General features: G+C 43.0%; 1 protein-coding gene across 2 annotated transcripts in view; it reads left to right on the top strand.

The window, feature by feature from the left end:
• The window catches only part of CAPNS1 (calpain small subunit 1), a 110,781-nt gene that overhangs the window by 54,103 nt on the left and 37,244 nt on the right, over positions 1-19,434 (top strand). For both annotated transcript variants that reach the window (XM_069206963.1, XM_069206964.1), the window contains exon 2: positions 10,872-11,011. In XM_069206963.1, the coding sequence (XP_069063064.1) occupies positions 10,917-11,011 (95 nt within the window). In that variant the 5' untranslated portion in view covers positions 10,872-10,916. The remainder of the gene's footprint in view (positions 1-10,871; positions 11,012-19,434) is intronic.

Genomic DNA, 19,434 nt, shown 5'->3' with positions numbered 1-19,434 from the left:
TACCTTTCTACAAGGCCCGCTGATTGTGGGTGATTTGCAGCATGAAATCGATGTTTGATGTTAAGGGCGGTACAGACCTTCTCCATTACCTCATTAGAAAAATGACTGCCATTGTCACTCCAGACTAATCGTGGCAATGCGTATCTAGGAAAATATTCTTTTAGTAATATTTTGGCGGTAGAGAGGGCACCATTGTCTTTTAATGGGTAGGCCTCTATCCATTTTGAAAACATGCATACTACCACTAACACGTATTTCAGTTTGTTACACGGTTCCATGTGGATAAAATCCATCTGTATAGCTTCAAAGGGGAGATCAGGAGGGGCAAAGTGGCCAGGGGGCGTAGGGGTCCCTTTTCCTGCATTGTGCACTGCACACACCATACAACTTTTAACCAGGTTATTAGCAGCTTTGGATATCAGAGGATTACTCCAAACATGGTCCAAAGTTGTCTTGATGCCTTGGGCACTGATGTGTGCAGGACTGTGGGCCATAGTAACCATAGCGTGTACATAACAATTAGGTAACATCCATCTTCTTCTGTCTGTGTCATCTGTGTAACAACCCTCACTATCTAGTCTACCGTTCTTCTCCCACTGTTCCCTTTCCTCTGCTGTTGCTTCTGCTTGAATATCTCTCACACACTGCATGGTATTTTCTAGTACTTCGTTCTGGGGCTCTCCCTTGATGCTACTCTCAACATATGCATTGTCAACTGGTGCTCGTGCTGTTGCTTTCGCTGTAGCATCTGCAAAAGCATTTCCTCGTCCTATATCATCAGTAATTTTTTTGTGGGCACTACACTTAATGATTGCGACCTGACGGGGCAGACTGAGAGCATTCAAAAGTGTCACAATCAAGTTGCCATGCTGAATGGTAGTGCCATGTGACGTGATAAAGCCTCTATTCGCCCAGAGTCGCCCAAAATTATGAGCTACTCCAAACGCATATTGGCTATCAGTGTAGATGTTAACACTAAAATGTTCACTTATTTCACAAGCTCTGGTGAGGGCAATTAATTCTGCAGCCTGTGCCGAATTTTGCGGGATTCTATGAGATTCAACCACTGTTTTGACTGTGGTGACGGCATAGGCTGCAGTGGTCGTACCATCTGGTAACTTGAAGCAAGACCCATCTACAAACAGCTCTCCCTGTGGGTCAGATAGGGGAGTGTCTGTTAAGTCTACCCGTCCCTTGGTTTCTTCCTCAGTGGCAAAAATGCAATTATGATCAAATTCCACATTGTCCTGAGGGAGGGGTAGTAACGTAGCTGGGTTCAAGACATTGCACCGCTTCAAAGTAATATTTGGACTGAACAATGTTAATTCGTAACCCGTTAGACGAGCACTGGTGAGGTGCTGCGTCTGTGTCTTGTTTAACAAAATATCAACGGCATGAGGAACCATCACAGTGAGCGGATTGCCACCAACAAACCCTTCACTTTGTTTCACCGCAGCTGCTGCAGAAGCCACTCCTCTAAGACAAGTAGGCAAAGCTTGCGCCACAGTGTCCAAGGTGGAAGAGAAGTATGCACAAGGGCGTTGTCTCCCACCTTGGTCCTGTGTCAAAACAGACAATGTACAGCCATGCTTTTCATGCACAAATAAAACAAATGGTTTGCTGTAATCCGGATTACCCAATACAGGAGCAGAGCACATCGCCTTTTTTAAATCTTGAAAAGCCTCCTCACATTTGTCAGTCCAAGGTACAGGAGAGGGCACATCTGAAAGTGTCAGAGCAGTCAATGGTTTTGCTATAAGTGAAAAATTTGGAATCCACTGTCTACAAAAGGATGTAAATCCCAAAAATGCTCGGACTTCAGAAGGGGTGCGTGGTGCAGTCATTGTATGAACCAGTTTAATTCTGTCTGGATGTAATCTCCTTCCCTCCTTAGAGAGGAGGTGTCCTAGATAGGTGACCTCCTCTCTACAATACTGCAATTTTGGAAGGGACACCTTATGGCCCAGAGGTGCTAAATGATGTAATAATGCAACAGTATCAGTCTTACATTGTGTCATGGAATCTGAGGCAATTAAAATATCATCAATGTACTGCAACAATGCAGAGCCTGAAGGTGGATTGAATTGGTCTAATTGACGTTTAAGACATTGACTATATATGCTCGGGGACTCAACAAATCCCTGTGGAATTCTTGTCATCGCGAATGATCTACCAAAAATCGCGAAGCTAAACAAATATTGAGATTCTTTGGCAATTGGAATGCTAAAGAACGCATTCTTCAAATCGATTACGGTGAAAAAACACGCAGAGGGTGGAATCATGGTGAAAAGACTATTCATGTCTGGGACCACGGGAAACTGGGGAATTACTATTTTATTAATTTCTCGGAGATCAATAACTAATCGATATACTGTGTTATCAGTAAATGATTGCTCACCATCTAATCTATTAGCATCATTTCGTTTCTTTACAACAGGAAGGATTGGACTGTTACATGGGCTGCTCACTATTTCCTTTATGACACCTGCATGCACAAGATCAGATATGACTGCCTTGAGCCCTTTTTCGCTTGATTTAGGTAATTTGTATTGAGGAACACGAGGTAACCGGGCACCTGGTTTGATTTTTATTACAATAGGGTCGATATCCATAATGCCTACATCATTCTTGCCTTTGGCCCATAAGCGAGGGTCTATTTCCTTTAGCTCTGGGGGTAAGTCGTATTCCTGTGAGAACATGCACCGAGTTGGGGAAACACTATCCATAGTTACATAGACACCATCCATTGAACAGTGAATAACTGCATTTAATTTCTTTAACAAATCTAATGCAAACAAGTTTTCATTGCAACCTGATGTTAAAGAGAGTGGCGTGTGTACTGTAAATGGGCCTACAGTTACTCTCATAGGTGTTGAGATGGGGCTCACCACGGGGATTCCAGAAATCCCAATTGATGTGGTATGAAGCCCAGACAGGGGAGCCCCGGGGACTGCAGAATGTGCAATAGATGTTCTGGTGGCACCAGTATCTAGAAGAAACTTATGGCCCTCTCCTTCGATTTTTACATCAATGTAGGGACCATTTTGATCTACAGGAATACTTACTCGCCCCTGGCCCTGTCTGTGGCTGTCCTAATAATTGTAGGATTCAGAAAAGAAATCATCAGCATAATATTGTCGTTCAAATGCATTGTCAAAAATATTAGTGTTACGCGGGACCTGATTCTCATTCTGCGAATTCTGATCAGTTCTACCTCTTCCTCGTCCTCGTGCATTACCTGCCGCGTTCCCTCTATGAAGTGACATACTTTGTCTTCCTTCCAGTAATGGGCAAGTATCACGCCAATGTCCATCCTGCTTACAGTAGGCACATTGGTTGATATTTAATCGGCGGTCTTGGGGTGGTGCAGATGCACCTCGGCCTCGACCCCTTCCCCGTCCCCTTGGTGGGCCACCCCTTTGCTGAGGGGTTGTATCCCGCTGAGGGTATGCCTGCTGTAATAATACCTTTTTCTTCAATTCTTTTACTGACTTCTCATTCTTTTCTAATTCTTCCTTGTACCTGCTCTCATAGTATTGCGCCATCTGCAAAATCTCTGCCTGTCCCTTCGTCATCCACGAACTCTCTGTTGCTTTTAATTTTTGTGATATTTCAGGTAGAAGGCCATTAACAAAGCGTTCTACAAATAGTGTGACACCTGTTACGGTGGCGAGGTCTTGACCGCTAAAATCTATGAAAGCTTGTTCAATTCTAGTAAAATAATCTGGGACATCTTCACCTATTTTCTGTTTATAAGTGGCAAGTTTTCCCCAATCCACAGTCTGAAGAGGTATAACAGTTTCTAACTTAGTCAATATCCGGTTAGGTAAATCTAAAATATCCTGATGCGGCAGGGTTCCTGGTGCCCTTTGTGCTTCTCGTGCTTCTAAACCCCCCCATGTATTTCCCAAAGTAGGTGCATCATCTACTCTTCTAATTTTATGCCAAACTTCAGGACCCAATAAAACACCAAAAAAATAGTCAATGTCTTTGAGTGTCATGGTTGTGGTGGAAATGGCAGTTCTAAGGTCCCGATAGAATCCAGCTGGATTCTTTCGAGGGTCTGGCAAGTCTTTCTTTATAGCCATTACCTCCTCCCTTTTCCATGGTATATGAACAAATTGGGCCACCGGCACGGGAGCTGGTCGTCCGGCGGCAGCTGCTGCTGCGACTGCAGCTGCAGTGGGCATATCAGGGTGCACTTCCCTCATTGGGTACCCCTTGTCATATACATTGAGAACATCTTCCCTGGCTATGACACAAATGCGTACTCCCTCATTTATGCCGTTACTATCAAGAATACAAGCCACACTGTCCCGCCATAATTGGTATAATTCTTGTTCATAAGGGAGAGGGGTAGAATCTGTAATACAAGACTTCCAATCCCTCTCCAATTTTTCAATCATATACTGTAGTGCTAATTGCTGTCCAAAATGTGACATCTGTTGTATTGTGTCCATAATATCGGTGTGGGTGTAAATAGGATGTGACATCCAGTTCTCTGACTGATTCTTGATAACCTGTTTTTCCCCATCCCCAATAGTGGAACGGGTACTAGGGGGCGAAATCGACTTAATAGGTGTGCTCCATATGGGTGAAAGTGAGTGTGTGGCTCTGCACTGTCGGCGTTGTCCATTTGGGGTATTAGGGGCAGGGGACATTATTGGTAACCTTGCAGTGCTGGCTGGTAGTGGTGGGGCAGGTGGCGGAGGGATTAGGACTTGGGCTATTGGGGTAGCTTGGGCTAGAGGCTGTGGTAGTTGTGGCACATGCTGCTGTAGTGGTGCACCTGGATTTCCCAAATTGTGCCCTTGCCCTTGCTGCTGTTGCTGTGCCCCCATGATAGGTTGGGCTACTGCAGGGGGTGTGTAAGGTGGAGGTGCAGTAGGGCTATTATCTAATAGCTGTAGCATTACCTCATCTTCCTCTAATGCATGTTTGGTTTCTGTTGGCTTTGATACATAACTTCCCTCCACCTGAGCCCTATGGACTCTATCTTCAGATTCAATCCCTTTCTGGGTTTGGGACTGGTGATAAAGGGCGGCCTTTTGCATGATGGTTCTCCTATTTTCCCTCTCTATCAGTTTATCTGATTTAATTTTTCTTTTATTGGCTTCCATTTCCCATTTTCTGTACACCTCAAACATATGTTGTCTAGCCTTTTTATGAAACAAACATTCCTGTAGGTAGGTTAGTTTCTTTAAATCAAAAGACCCATCCTCTGGCCACTGGAGGTCAGGACAATGTCTAGTATATCTGCGCCATATACTATTATACAAATTGTTCTCTAAACCATAATCCTTTAACATGTCCCACCCTGGTGTTCCCTCTTTTGGGATCGGTTGCTTTTTATCTAAACGTGGCACATGATTTCGGCGAAAACAAAGACATAACCCTTGCCAACATTTCTTATTTCCCATATCTAACCCTTTAAATTTTCAAAAGACAACACACACCAAATTTCAAAATGCAACATGTACCAAAGAAACCCTTGTTCAAATGTGCACCAAAGAAAACCTTTTTCAAATGTGCACCGAAGAAGAAAAAAAAAAAAAAAAAAACCTTTTTTCAAATATTTACCAACTTACAAATTGCTCCAGGCCTGGGCAAATTACTCAAACAAGAAAAACACGTGTAATACAAATTGTCAAATGGTACCTTGTACAAATGCAAATTTACCAAGAACTAATCATTCCCAAAAATGATAAGTTATCCAAAAACAATTATTCTCTCAAATGCAAGTTAAAGCAGACAAATAGCCAGCGAGGAACAGTCTTACCTGACTATCTGCTTTTTCCTGGATTTCTCTCCGGCCGCCCGTGTCAGACTAATCAGTCAAGATAAACACCGATGTTTCAGGGACTTCGCTGGGACATCATGAGAAAGCGGGGAGAGGCCTGCCCGGTGGATAAGATGCAGCTGCTTTTGAAACTAAGTCTTTGTGCAGGGGCCCCTGGAATCTACACCTCCGGAACGGCGTCCCCCCACTGGCAGCACGTCTCGTGACAGAGCTACTGAAGATATCCACTGGAAGGTCCCTGTTCGGGCGCCAAATTGTCAAATGCACATATTTGCAGATACTTACAAATGCATTTACAAAGGAGTTTTGACACGGAGAGCCGGAGTGAAAAATCAATGACCAAAGGTCTGTTTATTTTTGCTGCAGCAAAGAGGACAGGTTTACCACTGGCATCCCAGGCCCGAAGTAAAGTGTGCTAGCATAAAGCGTTTAACAGTGATATTTATACTCATACATCAAAGGATACATAAAATGTGTAAATAATGATATACGTCATACAGATATTTTAAGGAGTTAATCAGTTTCCACACACTGGTTCCATTCCCAGCTTTGTCCTTGCCTCCCTTCTGCAGCTGCCTGACTCCCCACATTCTTGAGACCCTTCAAAGGATTACGTGGTTCAAAGGTATAGATATCAGCCTTTCCCTCCCCAAAATACCACAGCCGAGGTCAGTTAGTCATTTGAACACACAATTATAATGAGTACAGTGCCCCAGTTAGGGAAAGAAACCAGCTGCAAGCCTATGGCGTGGAACCAGGCTTATTTTACCTAAACAAATATACATAAGATAACATATGTGATAGACAGTGCGTTCAGAGACAACAAAAGCTCAAACTTACACGTGTAAAAGAAACGAAGCAATTCAAAATGAATTCTAACAGATGGACACCCCCTTCAGTTCCTGCCCAGGTAGCAGCAAGCCCAGGAGAGGACCTACCCTGATCCCCCGCCAGAGGAGGAGGCCCCACCAATGAGTAATCTAGAGAAACCAACTTCTTGATCCACAGAGGAAACGCTCACCACGCTGGGAGAAGAACCAAACGAAACAAACAGCTTGTCTGCCTTTCTAAAAGACTTAGGCCCCAAAGTCCTGTGTCGGGATGACCACATATGCGGCCGCTACCCTGCCCCCCCGCACGCCTATTGCAAGTTTCCTGCTGCGCCGGTGGGCGGAAACACCATTTTTGCCCGCCGGCTCAGCGGGAATCACCACAACATTGACACCGGCTTGTAATAGAGCCGGCAGCAATGTTGCGGTGCGTTGTTGAGCTTTTCACTGTCCGTAATTTGGGCAGTGAAAAGTGCAACAGGACTGCCTATGGGGGCCCCTGCACTGCCCATGCCAAGTGCAGGGGCCCCCGGCACCCCCTTTCTGCCAGCCTTTGCACGGCGGTGTGACTGCCTTGCAAAGGCTGGCGGAAACGCGGGTCGTAATCTGGAGGGCAGCTCTACTTGCAGCACTCCCTGGTGGATTGAGACTGCCGGCACTGCCAGGACATTGGCTGGCGGTGCCGGCGGTTGGACCGTGGCGGCTCTGCCACGGTCATAGTATGGCGGTCAGTCCGAGGTCCATGGACGCCAGACTAGTAATGAGGCCCTTAGTCTTCTCTAGATAGACCAACAATAATGCCCTCCTAACATCCAACAAAGACCACTGGACCTCCGTGGAGGAACCTGACTCCGCACTCAGAGCAGGGAGAAGTGTCCGAACTACTGGTCATACAACCGTACCAGAAATCCCCCTCCCCCTCCCAAAGAAAAAAGGCTGCCATCCTGCATGTCTCCCCGCAAACACAGCAGGTAGGGAGATGCACACTTCTGCCAGTTGACACACACATCTTCCTGTCGTGTCTGCCCGTGATGCATTCAATAGCTACTCCAGCCCTGCAGGAGCATCCCCATATCCTCAACCCTTAATTCTGTCAGCAGACAGAAAAAACAACAGGAGGCATGCTGGGTAAGTAGTGCTCAAGTATTTCCCAGTGGAAGGGTGTGGGGTAATGTTTACCAGTATTCCTTTTTTTTTTTCTCTGGGGTGAGATAGCTAATCTCACTTGTAAACTATGGGAAAAGGATAGGGCGCACCTAGGAGTAATGGAAGGGCGATGGATGTTGGGATTAGTAGGGTGAACAATTTGGTGATAATTAGTCTTCTGTGGAGAAAAAGAAATGGAGGACAGAGTTGCCTTTATCTTTGGGCGTTTTTTGTGATGCGGTTGATAGGGGTAGACCTGTTTGAAAACTGGTTTTAGTTACCAATACTTTTGAGGAATGTTTTGCCTGCACCAAGGTTACTTTGTATGAAATGTTTATTCGCTTTTCATGTTCTTGCCATAAACTATTAGGTCTTCTTGATTAAAGACCTCTTTCAGCGATCTGTTGTTGAAGATCTTTTGTTGACAATACCAGTACTTTGAGTTTTGTGTCAGCACATTGCTTACGATTGGTTGACTTTCTTGTCCCTCATTTGCTTGCTTCCTGCATGATGACTTCTCTTCCTTTTCTTAATTGTCCAGCTCCTCGAGCCTTGCTTCTTTACCGTTCCTCTGATCGGATGACTTGTATCCTTCTACTGCTCTACATCATGAAACTACTTTTCTTTTTCTTGCAGTATTATATGCGAGTGCATGCATTTCGTTGCCCCCTCTCCCTGGTGTGCTGCTGCTTCCCATTGGAACCCCTTGTGCTCTTCATGTTGCTCCTTTCTTCCTGTTTCATCCATTGCTTCCCACATTCTGCTCCCTGTTTTTGTTTATTAAACCCCAGCCACCCAGCTTCTCTGTTACTCCTCCTCGCACTATGTATTACCAATTGTTCCACTCCCGCCCATTGGAAACACAAAATTTCCATTATTTTCTTTCAGTAAAGAGTCCTTTAAAAAAACCTGCTATATTGTCAAATGTTATAGAGATGATCATATTCAAACAGTAGCAAAACCCTGGACTGCGCCGCAAATTTTTTTTCTTTATTTTCAGCCTTGTACTGGGAACTCGTGTAAAAAACAGACCTGCAATTTACTGAGTTGCTGGACCTTTCTACTGTGTTAAATTGAAATATTCCCATTATTATAAGATGGTGTCTTGCTCGTACTGCGGATTCAAAGCAAGCTAGTCAAACAGTCCTTTGTCCCTGTTAGTGACTGTTTCTTGTGGCCGCAGAACATTCATAAAGCGGTCTTATTTAGGTTGATGACCGACACAGAAGCAAGACTTGAGTGCCCCATGTGGTGCACAGAGATGGTGTTAAGAAGCTGAATGGCAGCTGCTATCTTGAATTGGGTTTATTTATTTGCTTTCCAGTATGAAACCAGTGATCAGTAAATATCCAAACTTTTTCCTGCTCCCGGTTAGATTCTCTGGTGACTGCTGGCAGCCTGTGTTCCACAAGCCTCAGCATGCAGTGGCTCACAGTGTAGCGCTGGTCACATTCACCCACAGGGATGCATTGCTGAGTCTACACTAGATATTAGTGGTTCTTTACTGTGAGCCTCCCATTGACTGAATAGTAAGAAACTATGCTCCAGGGTAGGGACAAATACAAGAAGAAAAACAAAGAATAAGAAGTAAGGAATTAAGATTGACAAGCAAGTGAGTTTGACAAGAAAGCCTATCGATGACATACAGTGGGCTGGTCCAAAATACTGGTATGATCAGGGACGTTGTGAACCCCACCCGCTTCAGCAGCTAAAGTGGGGGTGGAGTTCTTGATGGGCCTCTCCTGTCTGCAGCTCCGTCAAAGGCTCATAAAGAATGTGAAAGGGAAGGTGGATGCATGAGTGAGTGAAAAGATTGATTGGTAGATGGAAGGATGGATGAGTGAAAGGATGGATGTGTGAAACGATGGATGTGTGAAACTGGCTAGCTAAATAAAAGGGATGGTAGATGGATGGATGGACAGATGAGCGAAAGCGTGGATGGATGAGAGTGAAAGGATAGATGGATGACTGAAAGGGTAAAAGGATGGATGGCTGAGTATTAGGGTGGATGGTTGAGTGCAAAGATGGATGGATGGATGGATAGGTTTAATGAATAGGTTTGGATATGGATGGGTCTATGGACAAAATTGAGACTGAATAATGGATGAAGGAGTAAATGGATGACAATGTAACGGTGAAATGATAGATATCAGAAGGTGGGTGGAAGGATGAATGGATAGATGCTTGGATGAAAGAGACAAGCAAGCTCTTCTGAGGAGGGTCGTGATGATTTAATTTGTTTGATTGGTGCAGTAAGAGCTTTGATTTGAAGTGGGGATATTTTCATTTTCTGGCTACTCCCTTGGGTTTGGTCCATAATAAATATTTTATTGTAAACAACTTATTACACACAATCAGTAAGCGAGGCTTAAAAAGGTGGTCTGTTTTTTGGCTTTGTTTATTGTATTACTTGAAGAGACTTTAACGTGATTGGGTGCCTGGACTGTTTTATTGATAAATTCCATGGTGATGCTTTTCGTTTAGGTGGGAGATTCCCTAGCAGGTCAGATCTACAGAACTTTGGGGACTTTACACTACAGTAAACCAAAGTTATTGTGTTCACATAAAATTAACTATAAAACACAAATCAGGGCAAATACATTATAGGCCATTCTTCGCACAATAGCCTATTTTTCAGAATAGATTCAGTCTTTAGGTAGCTGTTGCCCTAGACACTGGATATAAGGCTACAGCTCTAACACCTGATTATCTTTGTAGAGCACACAAAATCCCTTGATTTATCCTAAAATACGAACAAAAATCACGATAAATGTTTAATGGAAAATTCAATTGCTACAAAGGCAAATACGATTCATTTCAACACTACAAACTGTACAATGTGTTTCCAATGCAGAACTGTAATGTTTAGTTTCTGCAGATGATTCCAAATGATTATTTTTTTAAGTGAATATAATGGAGAAATTACCTATACAGTATTGAGTATGAATCTCAAAAAGTGGAAAACAGTCTTCAGTAATGCAAATGCCAGTTCCTTGTGTGGGGTTTAGCGGTGTGGGTGACGAGTTTTTATTGATGTTGTTTGTCAAATACACATCCAAATTAACATGACCCTCCTCTCCCCTTCTTTGTTTCAGCTCCTGCTTGTATCTTTCTTGTATCTTGCTTCCTACGACGCCATAATGTTCCTAATAAATAGCTTTATGAAGGGTGGCATGGGAGGCGGTAGTGGTGGAGGAGCAGGAAACATGATGGGAACCTTCATGAACATGATCAGGTGAGTGTCCATTACCGTATGCAGCTCTAGCTTCCAGTTGTGGTGTTAATGTGCCTTCCTTCTTGTTTGCTGTTCCTCTATGCTCTTGTTCCTTGGTTTTGTAACTGTTTGCTCTCTCGATTGCTGTTGCTTGTTTCCCCCCCCCCATAGTTCTTTATTTTCATAAGACAGCAGTACACAATTCACTCAGACCACTCGTTAACAACTGTGACCAATTCTGTCCCTTTCCGCTTCCATGTGACAACAGCAGTACAGCTATAAAAGCAGCGGCAATACTGCTTACAATATTGGCATCTGCGAAATAACCATTAAATCTAACAGAAGCAAGAATCCTTCCTCGTACAGCAGTCCCCATTCAAGGCCCCACCCCCTTCCCGCACGCATGCCAATGCCTAATCTGCCACCACAATGGGCCTGAGGCTCGGGGGTAGGCACTCGTCTGATCTAGGTCCCTATTTTTCAGTGTAAGTATCCTATTCCACATAGCAAACGCCTCTAAAACCTCCTCCACCTCCCTCAACCATGGAGCCATACATCCTGGCAACCTCGGCTTGGGTCCATTTCCATAAATCTGTCACCCAGTCTCCTAGTGTTCGTGCACTTGTGCTCTTCCATGACATTGCGTCGCTTAGGAAGTAACCAATGACAGATCAATCAACTGACCCGGGTTTGTCTTTTCGTGCAGGTCATTAACCCCAACAAATATAGTAAGGTATCGCTGGTGACCAGTCTGCCTGTGAGACTTTCTTCCATCCTGCTAGTTTGGCTTATTCCTGGATGTTTTACTCTCCTGTGGCTCGGTTCCTACATGTGTGTTTCTTGTTTTGCCATTTTCCTAAAACCTTTTACCATTTTTGTTTCTCCATTCTGGGTTCTTCGGACAATATTTTCTCTGTTGGTCACATTCCTAGCTCCTTTTGTTTTTTCCTTCCTCTTCTCTTTCCTCTTTGTCTTTCTCAGATTTACTGTTACTCCACTTTTCTCCCTTGTCATCTCATTCACGATTCTTTTATGTTTTTTATTTACTTTTAACATTTGGTCTTACCTCATCTTTCCCCAAGCTCACTGCTTCCTGCCTCTATTTTTTTTTTTTTTCCCCATCGTCCCTTTTTGTTCACTTCAGCCATCATATGTGTGTATTTCTAGTTCTCCCATGTTTCCTGACTTTTTGTCTGATCTTTATCCACAGTGCTTATAGAGGTTAAGTGCCTCCTTCACCTTCCACTGACCTTACTCCTGTTTGTCCATCTCTTTTATTAGTTAGCTTGCTCCCTCTTTTTTTTTTTTTTTTTTTTTAAATCTTATTACTAGTTGTCAATTCTCTGTTAGCTTCACTTCGTCTTATGCTACTTCTTTTTATCCTGTCTGTCTGCTGTGCAAGAAGTTCTTTATTAGTTGGAGCCTACCAGGTACTGTTATACTGTTCCTACTAAGATACTAGGACTGCAAATTAGGACCAAATAACTTCAGAATGTAGGGAGGCTGGGTCTTTACACACCGTCAGAGAATGTTGGCCCAATTTGTGGCTAGCTTATAGTGCCTCACCAAACCCCTACCCTTACCGGGTTGGAAGGTGATTCTGGCAACCTAAACATGGCACTCTGACTCCCAAGGAAGTTGTTGAAACAGAACTGACCCTTTCGTCCTATTACTCAGGCATGGCTAGGCAAAAACACAAAGGAGATACAAGATAGGTTTTCAATACATTGTTTGAAACAATTGTAGTCTTGCATAGAGAGAATGAACTGGGATAATTAGGCAGATGAAACCGAGCAAAGTTACCAGTACCATAAACATGGCAAAGATAATGAACAATCCAACCATGGCAAATGATTAAGGTTTCTACCTAACCCTAAATCTATAGTGAGGGAATAGTGGGTGTACCCTCTGCCCGACCTAGGGGATTAGCCTTGGCCACATACCTGGAAACTGCATCAGGAGTCAGCCTGTATTGTGGATAACAATCCTTTCAGGAGTTTGGAAGGTTAGCGCCAGCAGAGCTGCATGCCGAACACAGCATTCGTCCCAGGATGTTCGCAGCTAGAGTGCTTCTCTGCTCTTTCCGGGTCAGTGCACCATTTATGTAATACAATTCACACTGTGTTAGCATTGCATCAGAGCTGTGCTTCTATGTCCAGGTGTTAGCTGTCTCCTGAACGGGCATTGCAAGCACTAGGATATCGTGTACGGTGTTCCTAGCCTTGAACAGAATATACTGATTATATGTAGAGGAAAGGCTAACTAAAACAAGCAACTCGTACAATATATTCCTAGAATAATATCATGCAAGAGAAGTGTGTAAAATCTCACTGCTAAAAGGTGATGTGGATAAAACGTATAAAATAAAGCTAAAATAGGGAGACAAAGTGGGTCCAAAAGGGTCTTGCTACAGTAGTGTGAGCACCTACAAAATGATGCAGCCACATCATATAGACACCCTGTCTTTTGGCCAAAAGGCATTGGCAAAACTTAAAGGTCCCTAATGTAAGACGTACTGGCTTTGCCATTGCTTGTTCCTAATGCTCATGGATCTGTCTGCCTGAAGCCACATGCCATTCTTTATAAGTCTCCCCCTCATTTATATATTTACTTTCCGACCCCGTTTTTGTTTGCCCCAGGTTTGTCAATTTCATACTGTATAATGTCTCCACCCCATTCAAATTATGCCTCTCCCGTATGTTATATGGTCTTGCTTATGCCCTCTGGACCCTGTTTCAATCCCCAGCTGCTCGTCATGGCACCAACTTTAGCTCAATTGTAGGTAACCACTGTGAATCTATATTCAATTAATTCCTAACTAGCTAACTCTAAGTATCTAATCTAGATGTGTTATTTTTCCTCTGTGTATGTTTCCTTCCTTGTTCTCCTTAACACGTGGAACGGTTCAATGTATCCCCACCTTGTTGCCATGTGTGCCAATGAGCCTAGAAGTAATTGAGTTTTGCAGAATGTGCTTGATAAGCAACATAAACATATAGTTGGGTCCTGCTGCCAGGTTCCTGGATTTTTAGTTGTTGCTCTGCTTAGCCCTGAATCTCTTCCTGGCCATTTTTTTAGGTTGAGTGCGCAATCGCTTTGACCTGTTGTAAGTATTGTAGGCTAACCACGCCCATCACTTTCACACATTCGTGGACTTGCCTTTCAAAAATCCCTTGATGTAATTGGTAATTAATTTACGTTTTTCCCGCCTTGGGGCAGTTGCGTTACCGCGTTCTAGACTGACCCTGTTAAATGTATAGTTGCACGACTGCCGCTATAATTCAGCATGGGTGAACTATTTTTTTTCATTTCTCTCTCCCCTTTTTTAGGGTCGAGCCTGCATTGCATGCGCTCGCGCATGCATATCGCAGCAAGACGCTTTAGGTATTAGAAAAGGGCTCGGAGCCCTGTTGACGTCACGTCAGTGTTTTTCATTGGTTCGTCATCTTGCCTATTAAAATCTGCTTGCTTTCATTAGTTGAAGGCATGCATACGTCATGCCTTTTCCGGTGGCTAGCCCTCCTCGAGCGCATCAACCAAGTACAGAAAACATGTGAGGCTCGGGGTTTTCTGTCCGGCTCGTGGACTACTTTTTCTCTATTTTCCTAGCGCGATTTCGCTTGGCAGAAGTCGAGCGCTTTACACAGTTAATTGCACTTTTTCGGGTTACGTACATAAATGCACTTGTGCTGATAGGTGAAAAGTCAGGTTAGGAGATTACAACGCAATCAGCTCTAACATGAGCAAACGCGAGACCCGTTCTCATTGGCAGCTATTGCCCTCAGTGGTCACAGCTCCAACAGTGCAAACTCCATCATCTGTATTGGAGCGCTGGTTACATTGTTCACACTGTTACCTAATCAATCGTTTCTTTTGGCTCTCACCTTCACGCTCTATAGCTTCCCCAAAAACACTTATAATTAATATATGAACGCTTTACTTAAAACCTCATAAATCTTCAAAGCTGCTCTTCCGGCACAGTGGAGAGCTGATACAATATTCACTAAACTCAAGAAAAGTTGCCCGTGATGCTTTGCAAGCATTCTTTTTCAAAACATGTTTGCCCACAACTCAGCCTGTGGTGGTCCTAAGACAATGGGACCACCACCAAAACGTTCAGCATGGCACATCTTTCTGTTTAGGTATCTGTGGGTCTAGGTTAGTGAGGACCACAAAATAATAACCACTCCTACCATTCATTCCCTTTTTAATCTCTTATGTCTGGAACTTTTTTGTTTTACAGTTTGGAGTAGTTTGTGTTCGAAGAGCCTTAGTACTGCAGTAGGTTTGCTAGGCCTGAAAATGTGTAAGGCAATACGCCCTCTAGGGGCTAAATATATGGTTGCACTACATTACTTTGTGCTATTCTATTTTCATGCGGTTATACCCTCTAAGGGCTACGTATATGGTTACATAACCATGTTTCTTATAAATTATATTTTTATCGTGGTGTTCTCTAGGAGCTGTTCTGAGCATTATAGTCAACATACTACATTATGTGCTGCACTTGGTCATCTCATAATGCTTTGCAGAGCATTCTTTTACAAAACATTTTTGCTCATATCTCAGCCTGTGGTGGTCCTAGGACCATGGGGACCACCTTCAAAACATTCACCACAATCTGCTGTTTCTGTCTAGATCATCTCTGGGTCCCCACACTAGGTTAGTGGGGACCCAAAATAATAACCCCTCCCTCCATTCAGTGTCTTTTGTTTTTTTTATTTAAAATTATTTTATTTTTTTAACCTCTCTCATGGCTGGAACGTTTGTTTTACAGCCGAGAGTAGTTTGTGTTTTAAGGGTCTTGTTTGTAATATCATTGCAGTGGGCTTGCTAGCCCTGAAAATGTGTAATGCACTACACCCTCTAGGGGCCAAATATATGGTTACACTGCAGTACTTTCAGTCATTGTCTTTTTATGTGGTTATGCTCTCTAGGGGCTAAGTGTATGGTAACATGACCATGTTTATTGCAAATGCTATTTTCGTTGTGGTGTCCACACTGGGCTGTTCTGAGCATTACAGTCTAATGCCAAACATTTATTTCTGATAAAGGTTTTTATTGGGTTTATATGATAATTGTATATGTTTTATTAGTTTTATTAATCTCTCCTTATTGCTGTTATGACCATGATTCATGCCAACTTAACATCCTTATTACACTGACTGTTTGAACACTTGATATGTTTGGGTGACCCTCCTAGTTTATTTCTCTTGTTAGTCCTACGTGACTCTTTTTTTGGGAAATGTGTTAGCCACCCAGCAACTCTGATGGTGGGGCGGTGAAAGTGGTACTCTATTGGTATTAGCATGGCAGATTTAAATTAGGATGCTAAATGGCAACATTTTCACTTTTGGCTGCAACTGGAGGAAGACCAAATTATGAAGCAAGGTTGACCAATTTATGTGGCAAGAAAAGTCCAGTTATGTATTTACGACTCCAATAGCTCTAAATCAAGCTCATGACGGGAGCACCTTGGTTTGTTCATATTTATTTCTGTGATGTTTTGCAGGCTAGCAACTCCCCTGATTTGCGAGGTGCATGCTTTCCTACAACTTGATGTGCAATTCTGATCTGAAATTGTTTCAACCATTTTCATGCACACATATTGGAACATCAGATACTTTTTAATATTGAGGGTGCTTTTTTTTTTTTTTATATATCTTGTATTAATAAAACACATTGAAATTTACACGTGCACTTTACTCATGTACTTATTTTTCCACTGCTTGAGAATTGTACGCCTTAGATGAGTTGCCGGAATAAAATGGGGTCTCTATTTTGTCACAAAACACCGTGTAACTTAAAAAAAAACTGGCAAGCACGGATCCAATTAAAACAAGTCTGTTGTGAGGCCCTGCCTTTGGAAAAGAGAGGGAAGAGTGAGTTATGGGGATTACAACTCTATCTCAAATGAACACGATTTCCAGTTTTCAAATGGAGTCAACAATACTGAACCAGATGACCGTACCTATAGCAATCTTGCCACTACACTCTTGCCACTCTTTGGCACCTATGTGCCACTGACCAGTTCAGTTTGTTAGACTTAAATGCAACAGGTCCCTAGATTACTCACTGCATACAAACACTGCCACATAAGATAACATTCACCAGTGGGTTCACTGTTATTTACAAATCAAGCATATTAATTCTATAAATATGTTTACGATCATATTTTGATGCTGGCACCTTCTGGTTTTGTGTGTGTATCCCCAAACCGATTACTCTTTATAACAGTGTATAGATTAAAAAAAAAAAAAAAGATTCTTCTTGTAAGTTGTCGGATGTTCACCGCTGATGTCCCAAAACCACCTGTATCATCACATACCAATTGCACATCACTACCACTAGAAAGTATGCAGGGAGTAAATCGAGCAGTGAAGGTTTAAATCTGGAGGATAAGGTTTAGCAATTCACATGCAGCATGACACCAGTAACAGCCAAATTATATTTGCAGCTTCCAGTCAGTGTTCTAATTTCTAACTTTCACACATTGTCGAGTTCTATCAGGCATGTCAGACAAAATGTATCAGACTGAGTGGGTCAGCTTTACAAAACCATGCAGACTATGTATTTTCCCACATCTGATGCTGATTACGTTGTGACGGACGTTGATTCTGAGAACTGCACTATGCAAGAAAGAGGTTAGGAGGAGTCCTCCTTTGTTGGCATGAAGTGCGGTTGTAGTACACATCAATGACTATTGACCGTTTGGCTCTAACTGGGTTCATACATGAAGGTAGCCTACCTAGTGGGTGGTGAGCCATATAATTCTCTGCTAACCAGGTGTAAATTGCCTGTGCTACCCCCTTTTAATATGGTTGAGTTGGCATATTCCAAATTGCATATTTAACTTGCCTAGAAGTCCCCAGTATATGGTACAAAGTGTGCCCAGGGCTTGAGGTTAAATGCCACAAGTGGACTGCAGCACCTGTTGTGCCGTCCGCTGCTATGGCAGTGCAAACTTGGATTCAGGCCTACCATTGTACCCTAACTAACTGCAATCAGACCTCTCAAAATAACTCTTTAGACAGGTGCAAACCTCCCTGTTAAATATTAATGAGTCACTTCTTTGTATGCCTTGCAGCTCACAAGGCAGGCTGCATGATATTTAAAAGTACAATATGTTGAAGTTTAATGTTAACATGTCCAAACAGTGACTAGCACCCAAAAGGTATTCTTACTGTGGCTGGCTAGCTACCCTTTATAGAAAACCAGAGTACAAATTAAAACACTAATACTGTATCTAGGCACTAGAACCAACTAGAAAAAAAAATGAAAATTATTTTAATAACTAATAAAAATGCAGTTCAATGGTGAAGAGTAATTTTTAGTAAAAATCAGGGAAAAGTAACTTTTTTTTTTTTTACTTGGACGTGAATAATTTTGAAAAGTGATTTAACTCACCCCTTTTGGTTTCAAAATAGAGTTACATGGTGACCTGTATGAATCCGTTTAGACCACTGAACGCCCTACTCCATGAATTCCTGGTGTCTCAATTTGTTGTCCTGAGCAAGACTCCCACTGATGAACAATTGTCACACTGAGTATTTGGGGTCAAACACTGACGTATCCTAGGGTCAAAAAGACTTTAGTTTTGAGGGGATGAGAGCACTTTCCCATTGCTCAGAGGAGACACCCACCCCCGCTTAACCCTCAGATGAATTCCTGGTGTCTAGCCGGCAGAGCCTTGCACTACTGCGAGGTACTAGTGGAAAGAGGACATTCTCTTTTCCAGTAGTTCCTCTCCCACTGGAACTGGTGTTCTGGGGTGAGGTAGGGGCGACTGAGATACGTCTCTTGAAGTGGTGTCTAACTGGGCAAACTAGTTTCACTTTCAGTCAGAGTAAGGTCCGCAGGCTACATATCACACAGAGCCAATAAATGACCTCTGGGCGCGAGGGAAGCTCTTCCTCTTGTCCAACATTAGTTTCCTGGTGCTCCCTCCAGAAGGATTTTCAATCTGACTGCGGTGGATGAAAAGTTCACATCCACTGTACAACAGAGAAAATGTGGGAGATGTGAATGGTTTGTCCACCACCATAATGTTTTAAAAAGAAAATGCGTTTCAAGGAGACTCGCTTTGTACTTGTGAGCCATAGCTGTGAGGTGAGTAGGTAATATCCAATGAAAGGCATTGCAGCAGAAGAAACAGGCTTAGGTGTGAAAAACCTAGGCATGCCATATCCCAGCCAATGAACGCGAATAGAGCAGCAAATGGAAATTTTCTGTTTGGAAGCCAGTGCAGACACACGGGCATCATTAAAAGCGAAGTTGATCAGACAAACCTTTTAAGCAATCACAGGATTGTGGTAGGACCTGGTCCTGTATAATTAACCTTAGTTTAAGGTCAGACACATCACAAAAAAACAGTACAATGCACTATATAGTATGTACAGTAAAAACAGCCAGTGTACTTAAATGTATGCCTATCACGACCCTGC

Source organism: Pleurodeles waltl, chromosome 9, assembly GCF_031143425.1.
Source record: "Pleurodeles waltl isolate 20211129_DDA chromosome 9, aPleWal1.hap1.20221129, whole genome shotgun sequence".
NCBI lineage: Eukaryota > Metazoa > Chordata > Amphibia > Caudata > Salamandridae > Pleurodeles > Pleurodeles waltl.
The sequence above is the reverse complement of the archived record's forward strand: the minus strand, read 5'-3'. Positions and strand labels throughout refer to the sequence as shown.